The sequence below is a fragment of the Elephantulus edwardii genome, unplaced genomic scaffold (genome assembly GCF_000299155.1).
Source record: "Elephantulus edwardii isolate Elephantulus edwardi_28Jun2011 unplaced genomic scaffold, EleEdw1.0 scaffold00096, whole genome shotgun sequence".
Taxonomy (NCBI): Eukaryota; Metazoa; Chordata; class Mammalia; order Macroscelidea; family Macroscelididae; genus Elephantulus; species Elephantulus edwardii.
This window is the reverse complement of record NW_006399846.1, coordinates 11,402,579-11,430,451: the sequence shown is the minus strand read 5'-3', so window position 1 is coordinate 11,430,451 and position 27,873 is coordinate 11,402,579. Positions and strand designations below refer to the sequence as shown.

At 45.1% G+C, this 27,873-nt stretch overlaps 1 protein-coding gene across 1 annotated transcript in view; it reads right to left on the bottom strand.

The window, feature by feature from the left end:
- Positions 1-2,938: 2,938 nt before the first annotated feature.
- The window catches only part of SLC6A12 (solute carrier family 6 (neurotransmitter transporter), member 12), a 31,557-nt gene continuing 6,622 nt past the window's right edge, over positions 2,939-27,873 (bottom strand). Inside the window, exons 2-14 of the mRNA XM_006891330.1 lie at positions 26,043-26,177; positions 21,227-21,367; positions 20,180-20,264; positions 18,590-18,722; positions 16,729-16,863; positions 12,630-12,733; positions 12,146-12,270; positions 11,359-11,471; positions 10,708-10,845; positions 9,381-9,483; positions 5,184-5,284; positions 4,578-4,748; positions 2,939-3,082 (exon numbers count right to left, since the gene is read on the bottom strand). Coding sequence (XP_006891392.1) covers positions 2,939-3,082; positions 4,578-4,748; positions 5,184-5,284; positions 9,381-9,483; positions 10,708-10,845; positions 11,359-11,471; positions 12,146-12,270; positions 12,630-12,733; positions 16,729-16,863; positions 18,590-18,722; positions 20,180-20,264; positions 21,227-21,367; positions 26,043-26,177 — 1,628 coding nt within the window. The remainder of the gene's footprint in view (positions 3,083-4,577; positions 4,749-5,183; positions 5,285-9,380; positions 9,484-10,707; positions 10,846-11,358; positions 11,472-12,145; positions 12,271-12,629; positions 12,734-16,728; positions 16,864-18,589; positions 18,723-20,179; positions 20,265-21,226; positions 21,368-26,042; positions 26,178-27,873) is intronic.

Genomic DNA, 27,873 nt, shown 5'->3' with positions numbered 1-27,873 from the left:
CACACACCTACCTTCACTCACACGCTCACTCACTCACTCACTCACTCACTCACTCACTCACTCACTGTCATCCAGTCAGAATTGACTCATAGCTGACCCTCTAGTGAGTTTTCAGAAGCTGCAAATCACATAGAAGGAGCTTGCCCATCTTTCTCAGATGCAGCTGGTAGATTCAAACTACCTGCCTTTGGGTTGGCAGTGCAGCTTCTTACCTGCTAGGCTGCCAGAGTGCCCTACACAGACAGACCTTAGAACGCACCTTAGCTGAGGTTCAGGACAACCCACCCTGGTGTGCTGGGCTCCCCTCCAGAGCTGGACAGTGGGGGATACTATTTAGGTGGAATGGGGAGAGAGAGAGAGTCTAAGGCCAGGTTACCACATCAGGCCCACACTCACAACAGAGTCCTCACAGGAGACAAGAGAAGCAGTTAGAGAAGAGCAAATCCTAACACGTGCACAGCCACTGAGGGCCAGCTCTGCAGAAAACACAGCCTGTGGGTGTCGGGAGCCCCAAGGAGGAATCCAAGTTGCCAGGGCAGAGGAAACAGACTTATCCTCCCATTGTGGGGGTACCACTTTCAGATGAAAATACCTTTACCTGAAAAAGGGGGTGGGGCACAATTGCTAAACAATCCCAGGAATCAGCAGTGACCCCAAAGTCACAAAGTCCAGCTATGGTTTGTTTGGCTTTGAAGTCCACCTTATCTAGAACTGCCTGACATGGTTAGATCTAGCTTTGAAATGGAACTTAGCACCACACTACTGGAGGGAAAAGAAGAGTCTGGGTGGAAGCAGAGGTTGATCCAGCATTAATAAATGGCATCAGAGGGCCCACAAAGGAAGAAATCCACACAGCAAGCCAGGGTTGGTGGCCACCCTTCTACTGCTCCCTCCTGAGGCACTGGACCTCCGAGACCCCGCCCTCTGGTTTTCTCTGGCTCAAGCAAGGTTTCTAATTCAAAAGTTCTCACTTCTGCCGCAAGGGTACAGATTTTGAAACCAAATGTCATTAAACATGAATAAGTGAAAAATTCAAGTGTGGTAATAGGGCACAGTGAAGCCTGTGGCATACTAAAAGAGTAATTAAAGGTATTCACTTTATATACATATTTAATACTTTACAGATCAAATGCCTGCCAGATTAAACCCCTGGTCACTAATTTGAAATTAAAACAGATGAGATGGAAATAGATACCAAATCAAAACTAATCTCTCCATGTGTCCGCAAGTACACACACTGGGCCCAATATTCTTGAGTTCCCATGAGTTGTGAACTTGGCTCTTATCTGTCACCAGGAGGCAGCAGAGAGCCCCATGCCCTACTCCCCTGTGCTTTCTGAGCCTCACAGGTGATGGGCACCAATGTGGTTCAAGCAAATTCTCAACATCCTATCCTGGACCTTCTTTACCCAAATACTAACCACAAAGGGGTGAGCCGCGTACACAGAGCATTCTAGAGGGTAGTAGAAGTACACTGCAAGAACCTAGGTGTCTAGACTTACCCTTAGAGCCCAAAAATCGTCATCCTCACACTCAGATTGATTGGGTATGGGATCGAGGGTGTGCTGTGGAAGGCTTGGAGTTTGTCAGTAAGGGGATTACGTTAACCAAAGCACAGATTTTTACGTTGGCTGCTGGGCAATGCCTTAAGGAACTATCTAGAAACCATTCCCTACAGCTTCCCTTCTTCTACTACCCGGGTTCTGCCTCTGGAAACGGTCCTGAGTTAAGAAGAATCCCAGTGAAAGAGAGTTCCACTCTGCTCTCACTCCCTCTCTTACCTTCTTTCTTGAACCCTGGAATTTTGAGCTTATTCAAGCCCTCCCTTTCTCTTTATGGAATGGGAGCCCTCTTTCTCTCTCACCCCAAGGCAGAACAATTGAGCTGACGCAAAAGGGGGAAAAAAACCCAACTCATACTGTCAGGAGATTAATGCATGTTTGTTTACTGATGCAGGAAGGTGTAATGAGAATTCTGCCCAGAGGTCACAGCTGCCAGGTTTTAATCTCATCCATGGCCCTAGAAAGTTGTGTCTTGAAAAAAGTCACTTAATCCTTTTGGACCTCAGCTTTCTCATCCATGAAGTTGAAGGGTTTGGACTACAAGCTGAGATAGCAAATGGAGCTGCCTGAAGCACTGTATTTAGCATGGTGAAGCCAGAAAGAATCTGTGATCAATTAGCAATGCCTGCCTTGGACACCCAAAAGAAAGTAGAGGTATGCATGCCATGTATCTGTGAAGTCTTGGGATCATCTTTAAGTCTCCTCTCTCCCAATGCTCCATGAGTTGATGAATCAATACTGCAAGAAGCAGAGTGTGAAATGAGGATTGGTGTTAGGATAGCTTGAGAGACTTCCTCCAAGAGAACACAAGCGTTCATGGCATCTGAAAGTTTGCCTCCTGGCTATTTCTCTAGATCTTTCTCCAGGACATCTTCAGAATATTAAGCCTAATGAAGTTCTTCCATCATCAGAGCAGGTCTACTGTAAGAGAACTTCAGAATCCAATAAGGTGCATATGGTGTCATGGATATCTCCAAATCAATCACAGTGTAGACTGGGACAGCCACCCAAAGCATAAATAGAGTAAGCTCTAACAGGAAACAGCCCCACAGTGGAAGTTCACTCACAGTATAATGTGCAATAATCAGTAGGTGGAGTCCAAAAAGACCATCTTGCTTTATGAATTTGATGCTGTGTCCGAGCAGGGAACTGTTTCACAACATGGAATATCCCAATGGTGGTATCTTTGGCAAATAGGAGAAGCTGCTGTAGCTGAAGGCAGAGGAAGAGTCCAGCCTCTGGCTTGTAGGTCCTCACGAACATTTCAGAGGTTCTCAGCAGGACTGTGGTTTCAAACAAAGATGATTTTCCCCTGGAGTAGAGGCAGCCTTAGTCCAGGTTCCTAGCTCAGTAACCACTCAGATTCCATCCACATTCTACAAATGGGTCTCCTTCTCCCCAGCTATAAGACCTTCCTTGGTTGAAGAGGGCCTGCAGTCCTGGTTGGCACCCCCATCCAGGTATATATGCTTCTTGGGCTGCGGTAGACTAGGGTCAGGGGCAATGAGCTGCTGCCAGCGCTGTGGAGAGAAGAGGCAACAAGTGTTTGCTGTGGCAGGAGAAGGGGGCAGCTCATGACAGTGAATGAATGAGAAAATAAGAGTGAAGAGGCCATAACATGGTGGTTAAGAATATGAACTACTTGAGTTCCTTGGTTCTCCTTCTGCCCACTCGTGCAATCTCAAGGAGCTCATTTAACCCTTCTAGGCCTCAGTTTCCTCATCTGCAAACTGAGGACAATATTACTACCTACATCAGTTGTTGAGAATATTAAATTAATTGTGTCAAAACTTTGAACAACGTCTGGCACGGGATAAATGCTCAGTGTCTAATTATGTTGTTATTATTATTATTACTATTACATGTTCCATAAATAACTACTCTTTTTTTACTAGTAGTACCACTATTACTGCTGCTGCTGCTGCTGCTGCTGCTGTTATTGTCATTATTTAAACAGGAATGTAGCAGACAATGGTAGTCTTGCATTGCATTAGTCAATGCACTATCCATTCTCAACTCTCTTCTCCCTTGCTAGCTTCTACAACAGAGACTGGGAAGGCTAAATATTCACCTTTCCCAGAATCCTCTGGGCAATGAGACATAAGGAGGATTCTGCTGGGTACTCTTGGGAAAGTTTTTGTGTCAGAATGATATATAAGGCTGGTACCATTCTTCCCTCCTATCCTTTTCCTAATTTGAATGCAGATGTGATGACTGTAACTGTGACAGCCATTTTGTAACCATGAGGTAAGAAACATGATGGAGAAAAGCCAACATATTTAGGGTGGAAATATAGAAATATAGGAAGAGTTTAGGTCCATGATGGCCTCTAGAAGCAGCTGAATTAAGTGGCAGCAGTCCCCATCTCCAACGATAATGAGAGAGAGGAGAGAGGCGAGAGGAAGGAGAAAAGAGAGAGGAAAGAGAAAAGAGAGAAGAAGGAGAGAGGGGAGAGAGAGAAGCCACTTGCCTAAACTCTTGAAAATTGGGTTTTCTGTTATTTATAGCCAAATAGATTTATACAGAGATAATATCTTTATGAGACACAGAAGATACACCAGCTTTATGGGATACAGCTCCTTCCAAGAAGGACTGTTCAAATTCCAAACTAGGAACCTTTTGAATGTGACTCACCAGCCAGGATTAAGACTAGAAAAGAAGGCAGGATCCTATAAGCAGAATAAACTATAATGGCTGTCAGTGATCTAAGAGTAAACAATCTGTGGCAGAGCTCTTTACATTGTGATTTAGTTTTGCCTTTAATCTTTTGGGTATTTACTCTGTTTAGTCTTCCCAGATAGTCTACTGAGTCTCTTCTGGTTTGAAGATCTAAGATGCTAGGATTTTGAACATTCTTTAAAACAGAGCCATTAGACCTATCTTTAGGATTCTTCTCTAAGAATCCATGAGATCAAAGGCCTGCCTCCTATCCAGAGTATTTCTTTGTTCCATGAGGGTCCTGCTCAAAGTCTAACCTCTTTTAGTAGTTATTGCTTCCAGCTTCAGGCCACTTACCTTCTTGAAGGAACCCTGGGTCTTCATGAGGGTGAGGATGACGAAGAGCGGGATACAGATCATGGAAGAGAGAGCCAAGAACCAGCCAATGGAGTCTCCCCAAAGAGGGTACACGTAGATGTTGTTGTATTTGAGAGGTGTGTACTTGGTCAAGGAGAAGAGGAAAGTGGCCTGGAATGAGGAAAGGGCAGGCATATGTGAGATAAAGATTTCTAACACACTTTCTTCATCTATCTAATGACAAAAGGGCAAGTTAAATACATTGTGGTATCATTACACATAACGATAAAAGCAAATCACAGGCCAAAGCATCACATCACATCAGGGACTGACATGGGAGAAGCTGTAAAGGAAGGGAGGAGTTAGAGGAGTTTAATCACACACACAGGAAGAGATCAGTCAGATGGGGTAGGGTTCTGTGAGAAGGGAATAGAGCAGTAACTAGAATAGGCAAACAAAAACCAGATGGACAAGATAGTCCCGGGGGATGAGGAGAAGGCCATAAGAAGTCATGGTTCAAGTCCCATGATGCAGGCATCCTTGCTGTCTGTCTCTGAGCTTTCTGGAGGCAAGAGGAAATGTAGGCAAAGCCACATGAGCACATACCAGGCAAAGGCCAGGGGTCAGAAATAGCCAGCCGATCTTCACCAGGGGCCATGGCCGGTAGCCAATCATGTCCTCAACGTTGTCATAGAAACGGTCTGCCCCTGCCAAGAGATACAAGGAGAGAAGGATGAGGACAGTGCCATGCATGTTGGGGAAGGATTTATATGGCTTTGCACTCTCATCAATGGGAAAACAGAACTGAACAGATTAGCTGAAATAAGTCCCAGGCACCACAGCCATGGGTAGAGAGTGGGAAGATGCATGGTTATCAGCATGCCCTGCATTGCTCCTGGTGGAATCTCCTATCTCTCTGTCTAAGAGCGCAAGTGTCACAACCACAGAGAAGTTGTGTGAGTCAAAAGTGAGGGCCTGGAATTCCACAAATGCATGTTGTTTACTTGTGAAGCAGAGATGGATTCAGCTTCAAGGCATGACAGGAAAGCAGTGAGAGCCCCACTGTTAAACATGTCACACTCAGTTCATGTGGGGCTGGAAAGCTACTGGGAGCGGGACAAAGAGCTAGACCCCAGATTCCAGGAGAAACACTTAAGTTTTAAACAATGTGGTGAGACTGATCTGTGTTCATGAAGACATTGATTTTGTTTTGTTTAATGGCCTTAGATCTCCACATAATGCTCCACATTAGCTGCAGGCAAAGCCAATCCTTAAAGAAGTAAAAAAACCCCACCCATTGACAAAGACACTTGGAAGGCTCTTCTCACTTGGACCAAACACCTTGTCACTGGTCACGGAGGCTTTAAATCCCACCAATCCAGAGTCATTCCTTACTTCTCAATTCAACCTTAGTTAAAACCCAACTATTTCTGGGTGAGTAGAATATCTAAGTCTTATCAGACATCTACACCTCACTGTGATTACTCTTTTACAACAAATTTTGAAAAGGAATAGAGAGAAAACAGACAGACATGTGATGCTTAAAGTGAGAAGGTGGGAGACATCTCAGAAAAAGGAAAGGACACTAAATAGGAAAACCTAGAGAGGGAAAATAAAAACCTTCTTGTTCACTCAAGGTGGATCATGGACCTAGGACTAAAACCAAGGACTATAAGCTTCATTAAAGAAAAGCTTGGAAGAATGTAGAAACAGTCTTCCAAGTATCCTGAAAAACCTACAACCAGGAGAAGATAAAATAGATGAATGGGATCTTCTAAGAATCAAATCCCTATGGACATCCAAAAACTTCTCCAATAGGGTAAAAAGGGAAGCCACCGACTGGGAAAAAGTATTTGGTAATGACATATCAAATAAGGGACGTATATCTAGATTTTATAAAATACTTGAGCACCACAAGATAAAGGTAAATAATCCAATTGAAAAATGGGCACAGGATATGAACAGACACTTCACCAAGGAAGACATTCAGATAGCTAACAAGCACATGAAGAAATGCTCAAAATCCCTAGCTCTAAGAGAGACGCAAATTAAAACAACTATGAGATACCATCTCACCCCAGTCAGAATTGCAAAATTTAACAGAACAGCAATCAACAAATGCTTATTCACTGTTGGTGGGAGTGTAAAATGGTGTAACCACTGTGGAAGGCGGTATGGTGCTTTCTCAAAAAGTTGCAAATAGAGATACCATTTGACCCAGCAATTCCACTACTGGGAATATACCCCAAAGAGAACATAACTGACATCCAAGCAGATATATGCACATCCATGTTTATTGCAGCTCTGTTCACAATAGCAAGGAGTTGGAAACAACCTAAGTGCCCATCAACAAATGAATGGATAGAGAAGCTGTGGTATATTCACACAATGGAGTACTATGCTGCATTGAAAAACAAGGAACTTACGCAATATTATTCAAAATGGGTGACCCTGGAGGACATTATGCTGAGTGAAGTATCTCAGTCACAAAAGGACAAATACTGCATGGTGCCACTGTTGTAAAGCAGGACTGACCTCGGGGTGGGGAGGAGACTGAGAAGGATGGGTTCCATAATGTATACTGCATTGAAACAGATGAGGGAGAAAACTGTTTAAGAGGGAAAATGATTAGGGATTTTTGTCATGACAGGAGTCCAGAGTGAAGGCTGCATAGTGGAGTGGACCTGGGGGGAGGTATTGTAAAACAATGAAAGAATTTTTCTTTTACTTTTCCAAGAGGGTAGTGTACTAGAGGGGAAGGTTGGGAGTGGAGAAAAGTGCAACAATGAATGAACGGAAATTTAAAAAAAACAAACACAAAACCTTTTTGTTCACAGCTTCTCCTGATACCTCTGTCCTACTCCTTGTGACAGTGGAAATGTGTCCCCCTCACCTGGTGCAGTGCAACCAGGCAAAATGATGGCTTCTCCACTTAGGAGCTATATGAGTTTAGGAAAAAGCCTTCACCTCTCTGAGCCTCATTTTCCTCTTATAAAGGTCTGCCCTGTGACTGTCAGTGCATGACACAATCAGCACAGTGCTTGGCACATAGTAGATGTTCAATAAATAAAGGATGGCTGTGCTCTATTTCTTGTTCTCATCACGGGAATTCCTGGTGATGCAAATGGTTAATGCACTCATTCACAGACTAAAGGTTGAAGGTTATAGTCCACCCAGAGAGGTGCCTTGGAAAATACCTGTGAACATATTTTCTAAAAAATCGTTGTGAAATGTCATCATGTAGAGTACAACTCATACCGAACCTATGAACAATGGATCTGAGGCCTGGCCCTATCTTGGGCCCTCTTCCTCCTCCTCAACATACTTGAGCCCACTTTTACAGTCACTGTGTCAAGCCATCTAGATGAGATTATTCCCCTCCTTCTTGACCCTCCACCTTTCCACGCATGCTGTCTTTTTCCAAGGCCTGGCCCCTTCTAACAACATGCCCAAAGTATGTGAGAAAGTTTCACTACCCTTGACTCCAACAAGTACCCTGGTTGCATCTTTTTCTAAGGCATATTTGTTTATCCTTTTTATAGCCCATGGGATATTCAATACTCTTCTCCAACCCCACAACTCCAAGGCATCAATTCTTCTTCTGACATCCTTAGTCATTGTCCAATTTTCAGATGCATATCAAGTAATTGAAAATAGTTTGGCTCAGGTGCACCTTAGTCTTTAAAGTCTCGTCAACATTTTGTAGAGGTCTCTGACAACAGTTTCCCAGTGCAATATGTCTTTTGGTTTCCTCAATCCAAGCAAGATGAAAGCATTGCCGATTTTTCTCTCTTCTTCATCTATCATAATTTACCTATTGCCCCAGTGTTAAGAATTTCTGTTTTCTTGATGCGAAACCTAATCCATTTTGAAGGTTGAAGTCTTTGATCTTCTGTAGTGAGCACTTCAAGTTCTCCTCACCTTCAGGAGGCAAGGTTGTGGCATCTGCATAACACAGTTTTGATGAGTCTTCCTCTGGTCCTGATGCAACATGCTTCTTCATATATTAGCCACTAAAACTCCTAAGGAGCTCAGCTCTCCTCTGACAAAGATGGGGGTCATAATGAGTCAGAATCAACTGATTTCTTTTTCATTCCCTTCAGGCATAATAATATCACCCATATTATAGCATTCAGCACCAATTGTTAGCTATCTAGCAGTGAAGAAACCAAGGCTATTGATCTAATATTGGTGAAAATGTTGGTTCAGTCCAAGATAGGAAAGAAATGCATGATTGCCTTGTGGGGAAAACTGCCTCAATGCCTGAGGGTTGAACATCGATGGGGATATTCAATCCAAGGGGTGAACATCAATGGAGGATGAGTATCAATGGGATATTGAATCCAAGTCTGGGTGATAACCTGTTTGTTGTAAAGGGGACGTGAGACCTTGCACAGGATCAGATTAAGAGGCCTAGTGGTCCTTTCTGACCACGTTTACCAAAGGTGAAGGGTCTCTTGCATCTCCTTATTATCATTATTGCTTTACTCAAAGAACTCCATTTTTTTATCATCCCAACTTTGATCAGTGCCCTGCAATCTGTCTACCAAAAAGAAGGATCCAGGATTCAGAGAGAGAAAGAGAGAGAGACAGAGAGAGAAACAGACAGATAGACAAAATTGCAAAACAGAGATACCAGAAAAAACCCCAAAGGGCAGAGCACCTACGTCACATCCTGGGGAAACTGGCCCTTCATTGAACTTCAGAGGTCCTGCTCCCATCCCTCTGCACTCCCACCCCTCTGCACCCCCACCCCTCTGCACCCCCACCCCTTTGCACCCCCACCCTCTCCCATCTACTCACCATACACCCAGCTGATGCAGATGACTTCAAACATGGCCAGGAAGAGCAGGCAGATGCCGCTGCATGCGTAATAGTCAAACAGCTGGAAGATGTACATCCCGCCCTGTGGAGAAGGGAGCGGAGCTGAGGCCTTGGCCAGTGGCAGTCAGGAGACATACTCCCACATTCAAGAGATGGCAAAACACCCAGTCTGGTGCCATCCTGCCCAGCCCATGAACGGTAACTTCCACAGTTGTGAATACACAATAAAACCCGTGTAAGCTGGAACTCGACAGACTGCCTTGTCTTGTTGGGTCTTGCAAGCTTTCTGTCTTTCACAGGATGTGTTCTTACCACTTTCCTATCACTCATTTTAGCAGGAAATACTTTTGGTTTCCTTCTCTGACAGGTTTCCATTATACGCAGGTTCTGGCTTTCACAGGTTTTGCTGTAATATGCATATAAAGGAAACATTGTGTTTCTTGCTGCTAAAAGGCATTTGCCCTGCCTGTCCTGCCCCTGGGTCTCCCATTCTGAATCTAGTCATCTGTTTGTGACAGCTGCATGGACACTGGGGGCTGTGATGGGCACAGATTGCCCTGTCTGCTTATGATCATTCTATCTCCTGGAAATTGGCACCTCACTCTAACAGTGTTCTGTTTAGGCGAGGTGTTCCTGCTGCAGGCCTGTCTATGAGCCATGGCCTGGACACTTGCTCAAGCTCTCGGGAAGAGACCCTCTCATTCCTTTGGAGTTAATTAGGCGGCAGAGGGTGTGCTTGTCACGCCCATCAACCTTCTTTCCTGAAGGAGGAAACTGCCTTAGAACAAAGTTCCCAGAAGAAAGCAGAGTCAGAAATGTTTAATATTGTTAATGCCATTTATCAACAAGGATGCCTTTCTCTAAGGACTATCCCCTCCTGATAGCATGCAAGGTATGTGAGACCAAGTCTCTCCATCCTTGCTTCTAAAGAGCACTCTGACTGTACTTCCTCTAAGACAAATTGAACAACCAGCTCCAGTCATGTCTGAAACCAAAGTGTCTCCAGACTTTCCCTCAGTTACCTGGCCCAGTAAACTCCTCTTCTTGCTTAAAACCTATGTGCATCGGGTCTCTGTCACTTATAATCAAAAGAGACGTGATTAATTAACATGGATATATTTCACTGCGTGATCTCACTGACTGTGCTGTGAGGGAGACAGGCAGGTAGGTGTCAACACTCCCACTTAGCAGATGAGAAATCTGCACCTCTTCAGCGGTCAGCGTGGGAGCCCCAGGTCAGGGTCCTGCCCCTCTTGGCTCCTTCGTCCTGGAGTCCCACCTGCAGAAGGCCAGCCCAGCAGCTCACCTCAGTGACGAGGAAGAGCCCCAGCAGATAGCACACCAGGGCGATGCTGAGGATGAGGAGCTCGCGCCGCCCGCTCTTCCGGAGCTGCCTGGGGAACATGTCCATGGAGGCTGTCACCAGGCACTCCACACAGACAAACTGTGGGGAGGAGAGGAGAGATGTGAGGACAGGCACTCCCCCATCTTTGTGTACTGCTCCCGTAGATTCACCTATGGATGCACAGGGGTATCAGGGAGGGAGGCTCAGAGGGCAGAAACCAGGACAGGGAGAAGAACTAGGGTGAGGCCTCATCTACCCAGTGAATGCAGAGGAGATAACGTTCTTTCACTAAGGGTTGTGTCAGGGGGGTGGTTCAGGTTGAATGGTGGGAGGTACCGGAGGAGGCTTGTGGAGCCTTTGGGAGAAGCATTGACTGATGTCAGGGAAAGTCAGGTGGTAGGAATAAAACAGGTGGCTCCCTCACAGAAGAGAATCTCAAGACCTGAGGTCACCCAACCAGCCCCTAGGGCCAACCTGGGCAGCAGTGGGGTGTGGGTGGAGAGTGGCCAGGAACTTAACAAACAGGGGAAAGGGAAAGGAATGCTGGGAAATGCAGGAGGGTCAGGAGGGCCAGGCAGGGCTGGGGTAGGGCGGATGGGAAGGGTGATGTACCTGGCTGTCCAGCCCTAGGAAGATAAGCATAATGAAGAAAAGGCAGGACCAGAGCTGGGACAGGGGCATCATCGTCACGGCCTTGGGGAACGCGATGAAGGCCAGCCCAGGACCTGCGGGCATGCAGTACGATCACGTGAGTCTCTGCCCTCAGCTAAGAGGCCTCTCCACACCATTGTGTGTTTGTCTATTTGTCCACACACTAGTCATTCACCTACTCAGACATACACCCATGCACACAGCTGTCAGTTCTCCAGTCTTCTCTCCATCCCACATTCGCGGAGCCCCTGTTTGGTACCAAACACTGTCCCCATGCTAAACCAAGAACTCACTGCTGTCAAGTCATGGTGACTTAGGTTGCCAAGACTGTAAATCTTATTTGAAGAAGACTACCTCATCTGCCTAAGAGGAGCAGGGAAATCAAACTGCCAGCCTTTCCATTAACAGCCCTGCATTTAACCTACTATGCTACCAGAGCTTCTTGCCTACATGCTGTTGCTGTTTTTGTCTTGTGCCATCAATTCAGACTCAGCTGACTCTCCAGGGGGTTTCCAGAGACTGAAATACATGAGGGGATTGTCCATCATTCTTCTGAGGAAGAGCGAGTAGATTTGAACTTTGGACCTTTGGGTTGGTAGCACAACTCCTTATTTACTAGGTGACCAGCGTTCTCTTATCCACAAGCTAGAAGGTTTAATTACTTGGTGCTGGGACCTCTGCCTTTCCATATGGAGGATCTGGGTTCTCTGACCTTCCCCACCGTCCCTGACGGCAAGACGGCATCTACCTGATTCAGCCACTTCAGAAATGGGCACGCCCTGTTCCCGAGACATGAAGCCCAGGATGGAGAAGACAACAAATCCTGCCACAAAGCTGGTGCTGCTGTTGAGGAAGCAAAGGGCGATGCTGTCCCTGTGGGGTGGAGGTAGAGAAAGAAATAAATTGTGGGAGGAGAAGGCCAAAAGACAGTAAGAGGGTAAAGAGGAGAGGAGAAGCAGAAGCATAAAAGGCCAAGCACAAGGAAGAAAAATGGGAGGGAGGATAGGAAGAGACAGTGGCAAAAAGAAAAGAAGAAAGCAAGAGACAAAAGAGAGGAAGAAAAACACTCAGTTTAGGAAAGAACTCAGAGTGCCAATTGACTCCCTGATAATAAACAGCAAGGCTTGGGCCCAGGGACAGGGTGTTGGTCCCCAACAGGGCACCCAACCCCTGGACTCCTGCCTTGCTTAGATCACAGAGAATCTAGGATTACCTTGTCACCCAGCTCTTACCTGTAGCAGTTGTTGTTGTACTTGTTGTAGCTGCCCAGGGCCGTCAGGCACCCCTGGCCGATGGCGAAGGAGAATAGGATTTGAGTGCCTGCATCCAACCACACCTACATGAGACCCAAGAAATGGTGGAGGGAGCCCATTAGGAAAGGGTGACCAGAGACTCACACCCACCAGCATGGTCTCCTTGGGGTTCCCTTAGAGCTTCATACTTACAAGACAGTTTCCAATTAACTTGCCCTCCTGTCTAAATAACACTTGTCTCATAGGAGGGACTATTTTAAATTCTGTTTACGTGGGCAGCTAACCAGTCACTGCTAAGTTGAGTGTATTTTTGATTCATGGCGACCTCACGTATTTCAGAGGAGAATTGTGTTTCATAGGATTTTTCACCACTCATATGTTTAATAATATTTATTATTTTTTCATTGTTGGACATTTTCTTTCCCCTACCCCCGCCCCCTCCCCTAACTTACCCACTGCACCCCTTGTTCCAGAGTGTTATCATACAATTGTTGTTGTTGTTGTTATGTGCCGTCGAGTCATTTGCGACTCATAGCGACCCTATGTACAACAGCCCTAAACCCTGCTCTATCCTGTGCCAATCTCATTGCCTCTGACAATCCCGAAACAATTGCCATCCCGATTACCCCAGTCACTGAATCAATCCACCTCATAGAGGGTCTTTCCCTCCTGTGCTGTACCTCCACTCTGCCCAGCATGATGTCCCTCACTAAAGACCTGTCTCTCCTTACAACATGTCCAAATTATGTCAGGTGAAGCCCCAGAATCCTTGCCTCCAAGGAGCAGCCTGGTTTAATCCTCTCTATGATGAATCTGTTTGTTTTCTTGGCAGTCCATGGTACATTCAATACTCTTCTCCAGCACCACAGCTCAAAGGCGTCAACCCTCCTTCTATCCTCCCTAGTCATTGTCCAACTCCCTGATGCATAACAAGTGATTGCAAAGACCATGGCCTGTATCAGGCGCACCTTAGTCTTCAGAGAGACACCGTTGCTCTTGAGTACTTTAGAGAGGTCCCTAACCACAGACTTTCCCATCGCAATATGTTTTTTGATTTCCTGGCTACTGGTGCCAAGAGTGTTGACCGTGGAGCCGAGCAAACTGAAGCTGTGAACAATCTCAATCTCTTCACCATCCATCCTGATGCTACCGATTGGTCCAGTGGTGAGAATTTTTGTCTTCTTGACATTGAGTCTCAGTCCATATTGAAGGCTCCATTCCTCCTTTTGCACAGTCCTTCCTCTCCTCTGTTCTAATGCAGTGTTCCTTATCTATCTACTCTTTTCCCAGTCTCTCCTCAAGCCCCCATTTCTGTCCTATTTTATAACAGCAGTGTTATGCATTATTTGTCCTTTTGTGACTGGGATATTTCACTCAGCATAATACCTTCTAGGTTCTCCCATTTGTGTAATGTTTTACAAGTTCATTGTTTTTCAACTGTGTCACATTTCATTGTGTGAATGTACCACCACTTTTCTATACATTCATTTGCTGATGGGTTGCTTTCATACCTTGCTATTGTGAATAAAGCAGCAATAAACATGAGTGTGCATACATCTGTTTGGTTTGTAGAACTGGTTTCTTTGGGGTGTATTCTCAATTGTGGAATGGCTGGGTCAAATGGTATTTTTATTTCTGACTTTATGAGAAAGTGCCAGATGGCTGTTCATAGTGGTTGCACCATTTTACATTTGCAGCAGCAGTGAACAAGAGTTCCAATCTCTCCACAGCCTCACCAGCATTTGTTGTTTGTTGCCCTTTGAACTTTGCTGTTGTTGCTGGGGCTGCTGCTGATTTTTTAAGAAGTAACTTGCCAAGACTTTTTCTCCCAGGAAACTCTGGGTGGGCAACTTTTCTGTTAGTAACTGAGTACATTAAGCATTTTCTTACCAAGGTACTTTGGTGGTTTTGTGGCTATTGTACTGATTATAGTTCATAATGGGCCCCCATGAGAGAGTAGATTGTCTTACAAGGTTTTCTAGGCTATAATGTTTATAGAAGTAGATCCCCAGGTCTATTCTTCCACACGACAGTTGGTGAGTTTGAACTACTCTCCTTTTCATTAGCGGCTGTGCACTTAACCACAGTTTAACCAGGGTTCTTTGGGAGAACTTTAAAAAATTTAAAACAACAGCAACAAAAAACACAGCCACCAAGTGGGTTACAACTCATACAAATCTCCATCAGGTTTCCAAGACTGTAAATCTTTTTGGAGGAGACTGTTCATCCTTCTGCAGAGAAGTCAGTGGATTCAAACAGGCGATCTTTTGAGTACCAGTCTGATGCATTATGCACTATCCCACCAGAACTCCTTTGGAAGCACTTTTTCATTGCTGTCAAGTTGGAACCAACTCATAGATGACCTTCCAGCTCATTTTCAGAGGTTGTAACTTGGCGTGGAAGGATACTGCCCATCTTGCTCCCTCTGAGCAGCTGGTGAATTCGAACTGTCTGCCTTTGGGCTGGCAGGCCAACTCCTTACCCACTAGGCCACCAGAACTCCCCTTGTAACCAGCAAATGCAGGCATCCAGAGATAGATAGGAGAGACCTGTCTGCAAGGCAAGCTAAAAAGACCACACCATGACTATATTCACTCAACTAGCTCAGTGTACCTGAGGGCAAAGTGGTGACTTCATTAAAATAGAGATACAAGAGCACAAAGCCTCCAAAAGGAAAAAGAAAAAAGAAGAGAAACTCCTAAAGAATGTGATCAAACAAGTCCTAGAAAAGGAGATAAAACTGACAGACAAATATATGGGAAAATGTTCACCCACACCACGATCCAAACAATAAAATTAACATAACAAAATGATATCACTTTGGCCTATCAAAGTATCAAAGATTAAAATAAAATTATACTTCAATCTAGCAGCGACCTGGTAGAAAGGAGCCACTGCCTTTGAATTGATTCAAACTCATAGCAATCCTCCATCAGGTTGCCCAGGCTGTTAATGTTTATAGGAAGAGACCACTGGTCTTTTTCCAGGAGAGCAGTTAGTGGATTTGAACAACTGACCTTTAGGTTAACAGCACAGCACGTAAAACATCATGTCACCAGAGAGCCTCAAGCACTGATGATTATTGATTTTGCTGTATCCAGTACATCAAGAGCCTAATCTCAGTTTTGACTACCACCAAGAAATATTAAAAGATGTGGCCAAAGAAAGGATGCAGTGTTGACTGTAGCTGTTCTGGGGAGACATAAATCACCACCATGTTCAAGACTGGAGTGGGGGCTGCTAATGTGTAATGTAAGGTGGGCTTGAAGAGAGCAGGACTTGGCATCTGTTTTGTTCCTCTCCCTATTTTAGCCATGAGAACAGTATCTACCAGGTTCCCACTTGCCTCTGACCTGACTCCATGTATGTCAGTAAAATTATGCTCTATAGATTTTTTTTTTAATGGCTGATTTTTCAGAAGCAGATGATCAGGATTTACTTCCAAAGTACCTCTGGGTAGACTTGAGGTACTTGTGGGTGGATGTGAACCACCAACCTTTTGGTTAGTGGCCAGGTTGTTTGACAGTCTGCACCACCCAAGGACTCCTATGAGAGCAGTACCAGGCAGGAAATGGGCCCTCCGTCCATTTTGCATCAGGTACTGATGATGGACAGAATCATGAAACAAGTGCTAAGCATGATATCTACAAATGAATTTAACAGCACAGAAAAGGCTTTGGATAATATTTAAGAAAAAAACAAAAAAAGATACAAAACACTGTCTTTATGTAATCACCTCAACCATGTTAAAATGCACACAAATCATTTGCGGGGACAAAACAGTGAAAGGAATACTGAAAATGCTAACAGGCATTATTTCTGAGTATTGAGATTACAAGAAATTTTCAGTTCCTTTTTTGTTGTTGTTTTCTTCCATGCTACCTAATTTTTAAACAGTGGACTTCCCCTTCCCCCCCCCCCCCCCCCCCCCCCCCCCCCCCCCCCCCCCCCCCCCCCCCCCCCCCCCCCCCCCCCCCCCCCCCCAACCAAGAAGGAGGCAAGAAAAGACTTTAAAAAAAATCCAGATCTGGTTTGAGGTGGGAGACATCTGAGCAACAGTCTCCAACACAGTACCCACCTGAGGGTCCTTGAGGCGAAGCAAATCTGGTTTCAGATAGTAGATGATGCCCTCATAGGCTCCAGGCAGGGTAATGCCTCGGATCAGCAGGATAATCAGCATCAGGTAGGGAAACGTAGCTGTGAAATAAACAATCTGGAGAGGATGCCAGCCAAGGTCAGTACTGGTAGGTACACAGCACAGCAGTCAGGAGCTCTCGGGGAGTCTCCAGGTGAGTCTCCACTGTTCCTCCTGGCACCCCTCCCCAGGCAGCACAGTCACACCTAGACACAGTGGCTGACACCTCAGAGACTCTGAGAGGGGGTGAGTCCGTGTCACTTGCCACACCTTCCTTTACTTATTCCAGTGGTCCCACAACCCAGCAGAACCAAGAGGGAGATAGTCATCATCAGGGGAGGGGGGAGATGGGGGGAAGGAAGCAGGAAGGGGGTCGAATTTCCAGTCCATAACATTTCAAAGACTATTTTTAAATTCAGAGGCTACCCCTGTCCCCTTAATCCCGTCCCCTTAATCCCTTATCCTGGCTGCTCTCCTCCAGCCGTGCTGAGGGTGGGACTCCCCTCAGGGTAACCAGATTTGTTCAGTGATCTGAGGGGAAAGGGAAACTGTACTTTTCCAGATGTAAAGTTAGTAGTGGCCTGAACTGGAACAAACCTTAGTGTCCTGGCATCCTGCCCCTTCCCGCATGTTCTTTTGTTTTATTATTATGACAACCTGAGGGAGGATTGGTGGTCTAGAGGGTAGGAAGTTGCTCTGCCAACCCAAAGGCAGGCAGTTCATATCCACCAGCTGCTCCTTCGGGGGAAGATGGGAAATCACTCTTTGTACAATTTCTAGCCTCTGAAAACCTGATGGAGAATCAACTATTATTTAGCCCTGACTCAGTGGTAATGAAAGTTTGTTGTTGTTTTAAAAATTACTATTTTTAACGTGACTACGTTTTAACAAGATCCCAGTTTACCAATTGCCATCGAGTTGATTCCAACTCATTGTACATGTGTGTCAGAGTAAACTGTGTTCTGCAGGTTGTTAAGAGGCTGCAGGATTATGATAAGAATCACATGACGGTCTGGTTAAAATGTAGATTTCAATTTAGCACATCTGCAGTGGAAATGCCAAATCTCAGAGAGGGCTCAAAATGGAATAAACCCATTCAAAGCCCTGATCTTACTATTGTGATTATTAGCAAAGTCCAGGGAAAGGGGAAATTGGAGCGGGAATAACCTAGGTATATGGCTAATGCCAGATTTTAAAAGTGGGAAGCACCAGTGTCAGATTTTCCGGGTTGGAAATAATACTCAACTCTGAATTCTAAATATATAACAAGCCAACGATTGGCTATCCTTAGCAAGTATCTCCTCAATGATGGGGAATTTATCACCTCAGAGATGGTTCTGAAAACAAAAAACGATGGTTCCATTTGATAGCTCGTGCTCAAGATAGGTTTAATTTATTATTACTTTCCAAAAGCAAGTTGTTTGAATTGTATAAAGTGCACAAATAGTGCAATAATTCTGATAGACACACACCTCAGAGAAACTAGAAGGTAAGGCCGCAAAAAGCTAACAGGTGAGAAGATTTAGCCTGTCACTATGGGGATGGCTTATACAGGTGGGGATTGGAATGACTTTTATGTTTATCATATGCTCTGTACATTACTAGTGTAAACAGGTTGTAAGAAGTTATACTGAAAAGAAAACATTTCTTTGTATTGAGCTAAATTCCATTTCCTCTGATGCCCTATACTTACTGAACATCTACCCTAACTTCTCTCTCTTTCAATTCCCCAGAAAGACCCATCAGAGTGTCTCCATGGACACTGAGAACCAAAGAAAGCTTGTTGGGAGCTATTCTATCTCACCTTGCCCGTGGTCTTGATTCCTTTCCAGATACAGAAGTAACAGATGATCCAGGCAAGGAGGAGACACAAGGCCAGCTCCCAGCGCACGGTTCCTAGGTCCTGGAGGCCGGAGGTAAGGCCCAGGACCCGTCTCCTGAGGGAATGGGAAAAACAAATAAACCAATGAGAGGCTATAAACAACAACCTGCCTCGGTTTTCAGGTGTCCTAATTCTTAACAGCTGATCCCAGAGCTCTCAAATGCCACAGTTTTTCCTACCTCCATCTCTATGCCATGGTCCCACCAGGGTGCTGAGTAACCACAGCTGTTAGATGACTAAACTACAGCAATCCTATAGGTATCTGTGCCTCTAACTCATTCAGATTCTTCTGTTGCACAGAGAGATAGACAATGAAGGTGGTCGGAATATTGGGCAGTGGTTATTTCATGAGCAGGTTGATGAGCAAGTGTATGGACTTCAAATAGAGGAGTTGAATGCATGTTAACAACTAAAGATATATAAAAGGTGATGGGAATGAGAATGTGTGCATGTATGAGATTTGGGTGTAAGTGAATGCATGTGTGGATGTGAGGATATGGTAGACATGCCAGTAAGTGTAAGTTTTATTTCAGTGTGAGAGTATAGGTGGACTTGTGTGAGAATACAGGTGGTCCTGCATATTTGTAGGTGGATAATAGTGCAAGCAGTCATGTAAAGGATGTTGAGCATGTTTTGTTGTGATTAGCTGCCATCAGTTTGAGAACAATTCATAGTGACCCTATGAACAGTGAACAGCTGACCAGAACCTTGCCCTATCGTGTGCCCTCAGCATCTCCAACATGTTCAAGCCCATTGTTGAAGTCACAGTGTCAATCCATCTCATTGAGAGTCTTCATCTTCTTTGCTGACCCTTCATCTTTCCAAGCATAATGTCCCTTTCCAAGGAATAACCTTGCCTAGCTACATGTCCAAAGAATGAAAAATGAAGCTTCGTCATCCTTGCCTGCAAGGACCATTCCAGGGCTGCACCTTCCAAGTGTATGGATGTCAAATAGAGGAGTTGAATGCACGTTGACAACTAAAGGTACATAAAGGGTGATGGGAATGAGACAAATATATACATATATATATTTGTTTTTTGGCAGTCCATGTGAGTATAAGGTTTGCCAATTTCTTTGGTATAAATATTCCCAATGTGGCTGATTTCAAGCTAGTGATAATACCACTGAATATAGAGCTAGGAAGAAATGTGCACAATCAGCTCCCTTGCTCTGGTGCTGGCTCTTCCCAGCACACCCTGGACTTTGGTAGGGGGGTGAGAGGTACAGTGGATGAGTGCTGGAGGGGGTGGAAGTACAGGTGAGGGCAGACACATGTGAGGACATTTGTAAGTGGACATGGATCAGTAAGACGAGGTGGACACATGCGAGTTTGCGGTAAATGTGAAGGTGTTGAAAATAGGAACTGATATTTGAGTATTCACTCAAACCTCATGAGTGGTGGAGAAGTGCCGAAAACTATCTTAAACTTGCCCCCAGGTCTCAGGCTCAGATATCCAAATTCCCTCTGATTGAAGCATTGTGGTATTTGGCAACAAGGCATAGCACCTACTCCCAGAATTCCATGACAGGTGAGGTGCCGTTCTCAGACTGTGTCGTGCTGGCTCCCGAGCAGTTCAGAAAGTCCATGCAGTGCTCTGTCGGGGACAAAGCGAAGTAAGAGGCGTGACCAGCAAGGAACAATGGCAGGCTGTCTCCTGACTCTGCCCTGGCACCCTGGAGTTCCTTTATCCCTAGCCCCACATAACCACATCCACTCACACCTACACGTGTCTGTCTCTATTCTCACACAAGTCTACCTGCCTCTTCACACTTACTCACAGGCGCTTTCTCTGGGGTGCTACTTCCCAGGGAGTCTGGAGTTGGGTCTTATGATAGTTCATGGGGCCAGCTCCATCTCCTACGTAACCTGCATGGTCACCCTGAACCTGGCTGCTCTCCTGACCACTCCTCCAACTCTGATACAACTAAGACCTCAGTGTAATCTGCCTCTGCATGGATTCCCTCCCCCCCCCAACACACCCCTAATTCTTCCATCTAGTCCTGACTCTCTGTCTTCTACAGACAAAGTGACTCAGGCTTTGTGCGCACTCTTCCCTGGAAAGCGGTTCACATGGAGACCACCTTCTCATCCTTGAGCCCTTATATAGCACCTTCTCTAACTGAATAACCCTCTCCCAAACCAATCTATTATTTCTCCTATTGTTTGGTATTGTACTCTTGTTTCTTTCGCTCATCACCAACCTGTAATTTGTTTTGTCTATTTGTCTATTTCTACCACCATCCCATAAACTCCCTAAGTGCTGTGTCCTACTCGCGTTGTTCACCCTTGGATCTCTGACACAATGCTTGGCACATAGTATCTGCTCTTCAGCAAGCATTTGTTAAATGAATAAATGAATGAGTGGCAGCAATCCTTTGCAGTTGTATAATACTCTCACTGCCCCACTAGGTTTCACAGCTACCTTTGAGTGACTGGACTAAGTTCCCACAGAAGGGTCAGCCAGAACCCATGTAGCTTGGCTTTGAGTCAGCTTCTGTCACAGGCTCCTTCCTTGTTTGGTCACTGACAGCCCCAAGGGGTTAAAGTGGTAAATACCTGTGTTCCAGGAATTGGTGCAGGTCGTCCAGGGCAGCTCAGAGCTGAAGGAGCTGAACAGGTAGAAAAGGGCCCAGGCAAGGATAATGATGTAGTAAATATTCAAATAGGACTCAATGACCACAGTCGCCAGACCGATGCCTTCCGGAAGGTGAGGTTGGAGGGTGCAAGACAAGAGAATCCAAGAGACCAATGTCAGTAACAAGCGCACAAAGTCACATAGAGGCTGCTTAGAAAGAAGCTAGGGTGAGCAGTCATTGACAGCACATTTCTAAGTTCAACAAGCAAGTTACAGAACACTCACTATTCTATGCATATCCCATTCTTAAATTATACATTTAAATGTATATACTTTTTTTTTTCTCATGAGAAAAACTCTGGAAGTCTATCATTCACCAGAAAGTGGTTCCCTAAAGTGACGAGATTTCAACCAACTTTTAACTTTCCTCCCCTTTCTCCTGCTTGAATTTTCTAGGTTTTTGTCATAAGAAGGAACAAGAAGAATGAAGGCACATAAGGATAAATTGATAGAAATCAGTAGTATACTAGTAACCCCTCCCCCCCAGATTAGAAATACCAACAAAGAGGAGAGAGAAGTGGTCCCTGTCTGCACGTAATCTTGAACCTGATTCAGCATCAAATGCCATCTCACCAGGTGAACGAGGAGCAAGTGTCAACAGAGGTGCAAAGTTTGCACTTCTATCTTGACACTTATCATGAAGTCTCATGGTTAGCTATGTAGGGGAGCCTGGGGACGAAGAAGGTCCCCCCTCCTTGCTGGCAGACAGTGTTCTACCAGAATGGAATCTTTTCTGCAGTTGTTTTAAAAGTAGCTTATTGCCAGGTTGGTTGGCAGTCCCTGGGTGTGAAAGCAAAGCTTTAAGGAGTTGGGGTGCAGTCCCCATGCCCTAGAGTAAACGTGTCTTGCCCCTTCCCTGCTGCCCTGTTTGTTTAGAGGCCAAGTCTTCTCTCTGTCCTGTGGAGTCTATGCTCAGTAACTCTTTGATGAAGGCCTGACTGTTGATGAACAACTCAGAAGCCTGAGGGCTTGTCAAACAAATCAGTGCTAACTGTAAACAAAACCACCCATTTGCAGAGCGCCTGCACCCCCATATTGTCTTTTCTAATGGGCTTGGCAAACCCAGGTGTGTGCACAGGAGGGAGGAAGGAAGGATGAGTTTGAGTGCTTGCTCAGCACCCCAGATCACCACAGAGCTGCAAAGTGGATAACAGGCAGTAGTTGGCCGGACAGCCGAGAAGCCTTGGACCTGGGGCTTGTGGTGGGAAAGAGGCTAGGGCTGGGTGGATGGTGAGTAGGGTCCCGAAAGGCCACACTGGACAGTGTATTTAGAGCCCTGATAGAGACACAGATACATAGTCACAAACAAGCACCCACTGTGCCCACCGCCACTGGGAACAAGCTGTGCATACCAACAAATTGCAGAGTGTGGGGAGAGGAGCAGGACGGTGAGAAGTAGGCTGTTGCTGAGGCAGGGAATGGGGTAGTCAGCCCTTTAAACACCAGGATCAGGAGGAAGACTGAGCCTCTGGAAGCTTTTCTGGTGGTGATGGATGTCTAGGTAAAGGAGACAGTCCCTCCTACCCCACCCCAAGACCTGGACACCTACTCCTACTGCCATCACCATCCTGCCCTGTTGGGGAGTATAGTCAGGAAGCCTGGTTCATGGATGAATTGACGAAGGAGGCTGGGGAAGTTCAGCAGGATATATATTTACAGGTGCCTGTGTGCCTGGGCTCACTGGGAGGGTGGAAGTGAAGAAGGGGCAGCGGCCCAGGTGGAAAGCACTGAGTAAGCACTTTGGGACACCCCAATACAAGTGCATACATGCTCTGAGTGACCAGCTCCCTGAAATCCCTGGCCTTATGGTGCTTTGCAATTTGGAAAAGAAGCAAAGGGAAGCAATTCTCCTTCAATTCCCCCATCCTTCCCCAGGTCACCCTCTAATGTGCAATTGCTCACCTTCCCCGGATCACCACCCTTAAGCAGTGCATAAAGCCCAGAGAGGACAGTGCCTGCTTGCCTATATGCCTACTACTTGCTTGGACCTGAACATTAGGTCTGCTGAATGGGACCTTAGGCTCCAGCGGGGATCTGGTGCTGAATACAGGGAAGCTGTGAGTTCCACTGAGGCCACAATGTTTCCAGAAAATGAAGAGCTCTGAGTAGATAAATGGACAGGCCAAACTTCCCCATCCCAAGCCCCTCACTGCTGCTCTACATGAATGTCCACGAAGGCAGCAAAGCTCCAGGGCTCCAGGCGTCAACACCAGCCTGGCTTGTCTCATCCCCAGTCGGTGGGCTAGTGCTGTAGTGGATTATTCAGTGTGGCTTTTGTAGTCATTGGCTTTGTTACATTCATCACATGGCTCAGTAGAACTATGTAAGTGTATACACCAAGGGAACTGGATAGCTTGCTACAAATGTAAATAAGGTAAATGGCCCCTTTTACACAGGCTTATTATGTTGTTATGTGCCATTGAGTCAGAACTGACTCATAGCTGACCCTCTAGCAGGTTTTCAGAGGCTGTAAATCACAATGACAGAGATTGTCCACCTTTCCCCTGTAGAGCAGCTATTGAATTTTAACTGTGTGCCTGTGGGTTGGCACAGTGCAATTCCACACCCATCTGGCCACCAGCACTCCATTTTTTTGCTCCCCTTTTTGCAGAGTTGTTGCTTGCAGAACCCTCCCATAGCTGACCCCTCAATGGGTTTTCAGAGGCAGTAAATTGCATATAAGGAGATTACCCATTCTGCTCCTGTGAAGCAGCTGGTGGATTCAAACTGTGTGCCTTCAGGATTGCAGTGCAGGCTCTTAGCATTAGGTCACTAGAACTCCTTGGTAGGACCATGCAAATAAAATGTACAGAATGATAACTCAAGGATTGATCCATTTTGCCATCCTACCAGGCTTAAATTAAGCCAGCTCAGAGGCAAAACCAGGAATTTCACTACAATTATGGAGGAACTCTTAATAGGCAGCTCATCCTTTGGACTTGAAGCTCCTGCATGAACCAGAGACAAAGTGAGACCAATACTGACTGCAGTAGAATAGAGCCAGAGACAGTGTGAGACAGAGCAGGGGACTCCTGGCCCACACAGCGAGAAAGCTGAGTCTTCACTGGCAAGGTGACTGACTGCCTTTGGATACTTGCTGGAGGATATAGGTCTGTCAACCGACAGAGCAAGTGCCTTCAGGCATGGGCTTACTGGCAGAGCTGACAGTGATTTGTAACACTTGTCCAACAAAGTGGAGGCCAAAGCCACAAGAACAGGGTCAGCGAGAGAGCCGACTGTGAGCATACCTGAAAAGAGGCTATACTTACTGAAGACTTCTAGACAGAGTGTTCTGAATCTGAACCTGTGACTCCCCAACAAGTGTGGATCATGGAGGGCATGACTGACATCAGTGAAGCCAGCTTTGTGTTGATGCCGAGTCTTCCCCCTTGTAGAGTCAGTGGAGGTCAGATGGGGCTGCTCCCATGACTGCCACACTGTTTTTACAAGTGGTGGAGTCTGTAAAACATTGCACTACTAATCCAAAGCAACTTACAGCTTCTGAAAACCTGCTGGAGGGTTCGTTCTGACTCAAACAGCAATGAGCTTGAGGGGGTTTTTAATTGAGTCAGGGAAGGAACCAGTGTAGCCTTTCCTGTGCCCAACTCTATCCAGCCCACTCTGTTTGCTCCTCTGCCTCAGGGAACCCCAGAGGGTCTTGACCCTGAGTCTCTTCAGGTACTGGGATGAGGAAAGTATACTCTCTCCACTTCAAATCTGCAAAGAACTCCTCAGGACAAGGAGACCCCTAGGTTTTCCAAATAATCCTCAGAAAACTAGCACAATCAATCAAGGGCATGAGTAGGGGAAGGATGCCCCAACCTGCTCTCATTAGTGACAACAGATCCATAGAGACAAGAGTTGTCCCTAATTATTTGTTGTTGTTGTTGTTGTTATGTGCCATCCAGTTGTAACTGATTCATAGCTGAGCCTACAGCACATTTTCAGAGGGAGTTAATTGCATGGGAGGAGATTGTCTATCTTTTTTCCACAAAACAGCTGGTAGATTTGAACTCCTTGCTTTTGGGTTGGCAGCACAGCACCTAACCACTAGACCATCAGAGCTTCCCATCCCTGATATGGTCAATGATAAAGAGCATGGACTTTCAGCTAAAGGCAGGCCTGGACTTGAATCTTCAATGACCTCACTTTCCTCATCTAAAGAAATAAAATTAATAGGGTTATTGGATGGTTATATCACAATGAGTAAGGTACGTATCAGCTTACAAATATGGTGAAACTCATGTGAAATTTTTCACTACAGATTAGTCAATAAGCACATGTAGGCCTGTTGTCGCCTCATTCACTGGGTAATCCATCCCTGTTTAGACGAGTTAATAGATGTAAAATACTTAGCATAAGCGTTGACACATAGTAATGGCTCCACAGATGCCATCATCATCATCAAGACTGGCCTTCAGTATTTTAGAGGCTCCTCTGGGATGTTGCTATATGTTCAGAGCAGTCATCTCATGGAGTTGGTGAAATGTAGGGACTTCTTTCAAGATTCTGTATCTGATTCTGCATTTGTGATGCTGTAATTTTTCTTGAAGAGTGCGCTCTCCAAATGGTATAAACTTTGGGTTCCCTTAAACCTGATTATACATCTGTATAACCCTCCTACACAAACATACACGGAGTACAAAATGAATGAGCTCAGGCTGCATAGGGAGGGTGAGACACCATAGAAGGTAAGAAAACCGTGTGGATGGAGGGAAGGAACAGAAGAATACTCACCTTGAAAGAGGGGGCAGATCTTCTTCCAGGCTGTGACACTTCCTTGACTGGTGTATTGACCCAAAGCCACCTCCAGGAAGAACAAAGGGATGCCACAGGAGAATAAAAAGATGAAGTAGGGGATGAAGAAGGCTCCTGAGGAAGAGGAGAGAAGCAAGAGTTGAACAAGGCATAAGTTTTCCCTGTCTTTCCTTTTTCAGCTCTGGGCCCCTCTTCTAGAGACCTGTCCTCTAGCGCCCACTGTCTTTGACCTCCTTCTTCACACCTCCCCAAGAACCTGAGTCAACCCTCCTCCTATCTTCAAGCTCCCAGGGGCATTAAGTAGGTACCAGTGGAAAGTTTCCAGTTATAAGCCCTACTCAGTGTGGGAGGGACCTTGAATGGGAAATGAATGAAAATTTAGGTAAAGCAATTTAATATGCACTATTTCTTTTCTGGATATGCTTTCTAAGTCTGGCCAATTTATTATTTTTGGAACAAAAACATGTGTTATGTATCATTTGATACACTTATTAAATTATCAAGTTTGGTTTATTTTTGAGAAAAACAAACACCACCACCTTGGAAAAAAAATCTTATTCCTCTAATAATTTTCAGAGGAATTCTCTGGGTGACTCGGTTAGCTCCACTGCTAACCAAAAAACTTGTAAGTCAGGCACCTTGGAACAAAGATCTATCTTCGAAAATATCAACATTGATAACTTATGGAGCATGGTTCTGTTCACAGAACACAAGGAATTCCCATGACTAGAACTTGGCTCAATGGCAACTGGTTTGGGTGGGGTGGGGTGGGTTATTTTGGGTTTTGTTATTTTTAAATTTTCAGAGAGTTTTGCCCTCTACTGAGCTGTACTTTGAGTTGGTCTACGAGCAGCAAAGGCATTCCTTTTGCTGAATGCAGATTCTGGAGCCTGGGGGTTTGTGACGCCCATGTACTTAGGCATTGACCTGTAAGGCCCCACTGAAGCCCAGACTCAAAAGATATCCAGCACACTACATGAAAATGGAATTTGAAGACAACCCTGAGCCCGACTGCCCACTTCAGTAGGTACTGCTCATCTCAGATGTTTATCTGTGGGGCGAATGGAGTATTATTTATCATGCACTAATTCTATTCAACACTTATTTTGGTCATTATTGTACATCAGGCACACTTCTAAATGATTTTCAATGTTGAAATGCTCACAAAGCAAGTCTCCGTGAGGTGATACTATTATTATCTCCATCTCACAGATAAAAAACCCTGAAACCAGCTTAAAGATAGGAAGACAGAGATGCCGATGAAGAAAGTGAGGTATAAAACCAGATCTGATCTAGAGTCTGTGCTCTTGAGAATTACATTATATATAGCCTTTCAAATAATCCATATTTCTTAGTAGAGAAAATAATTCAAAGAGAAGGAAAGGAAAAACACTGCCTATCTCTTTCAGATTTTTTTATACACACATATATTGCCTTTTTACAAAATCCAGAACCTACACTATAGTATTTGATAACCACTCTTTTCAATACAATGAACTCTTCATGTCAATATATACTTTTTAATGCTGCCTGTTGTTGTTGTTGTTGTTGATTGCCATCTAATTGAGTACAACTCATAGCAACACTATGAACAAAAAATCTAATGCCTTTCTATAACGGTCATTTTAAAAAACCCTTTATCTCTACAAAACTGTGATGATTAAATAAGAATGAACTTCTCTATAATAAATATGTTGTTGTTATGTGCCGTCGAGTCACTTGCGACTCATAGCGACCCTATGTACAACAGCCCTAAACCGTGCTCTATCCTGTGCCAATCTCATTGCCTCTGACACATCCATCCCGATTA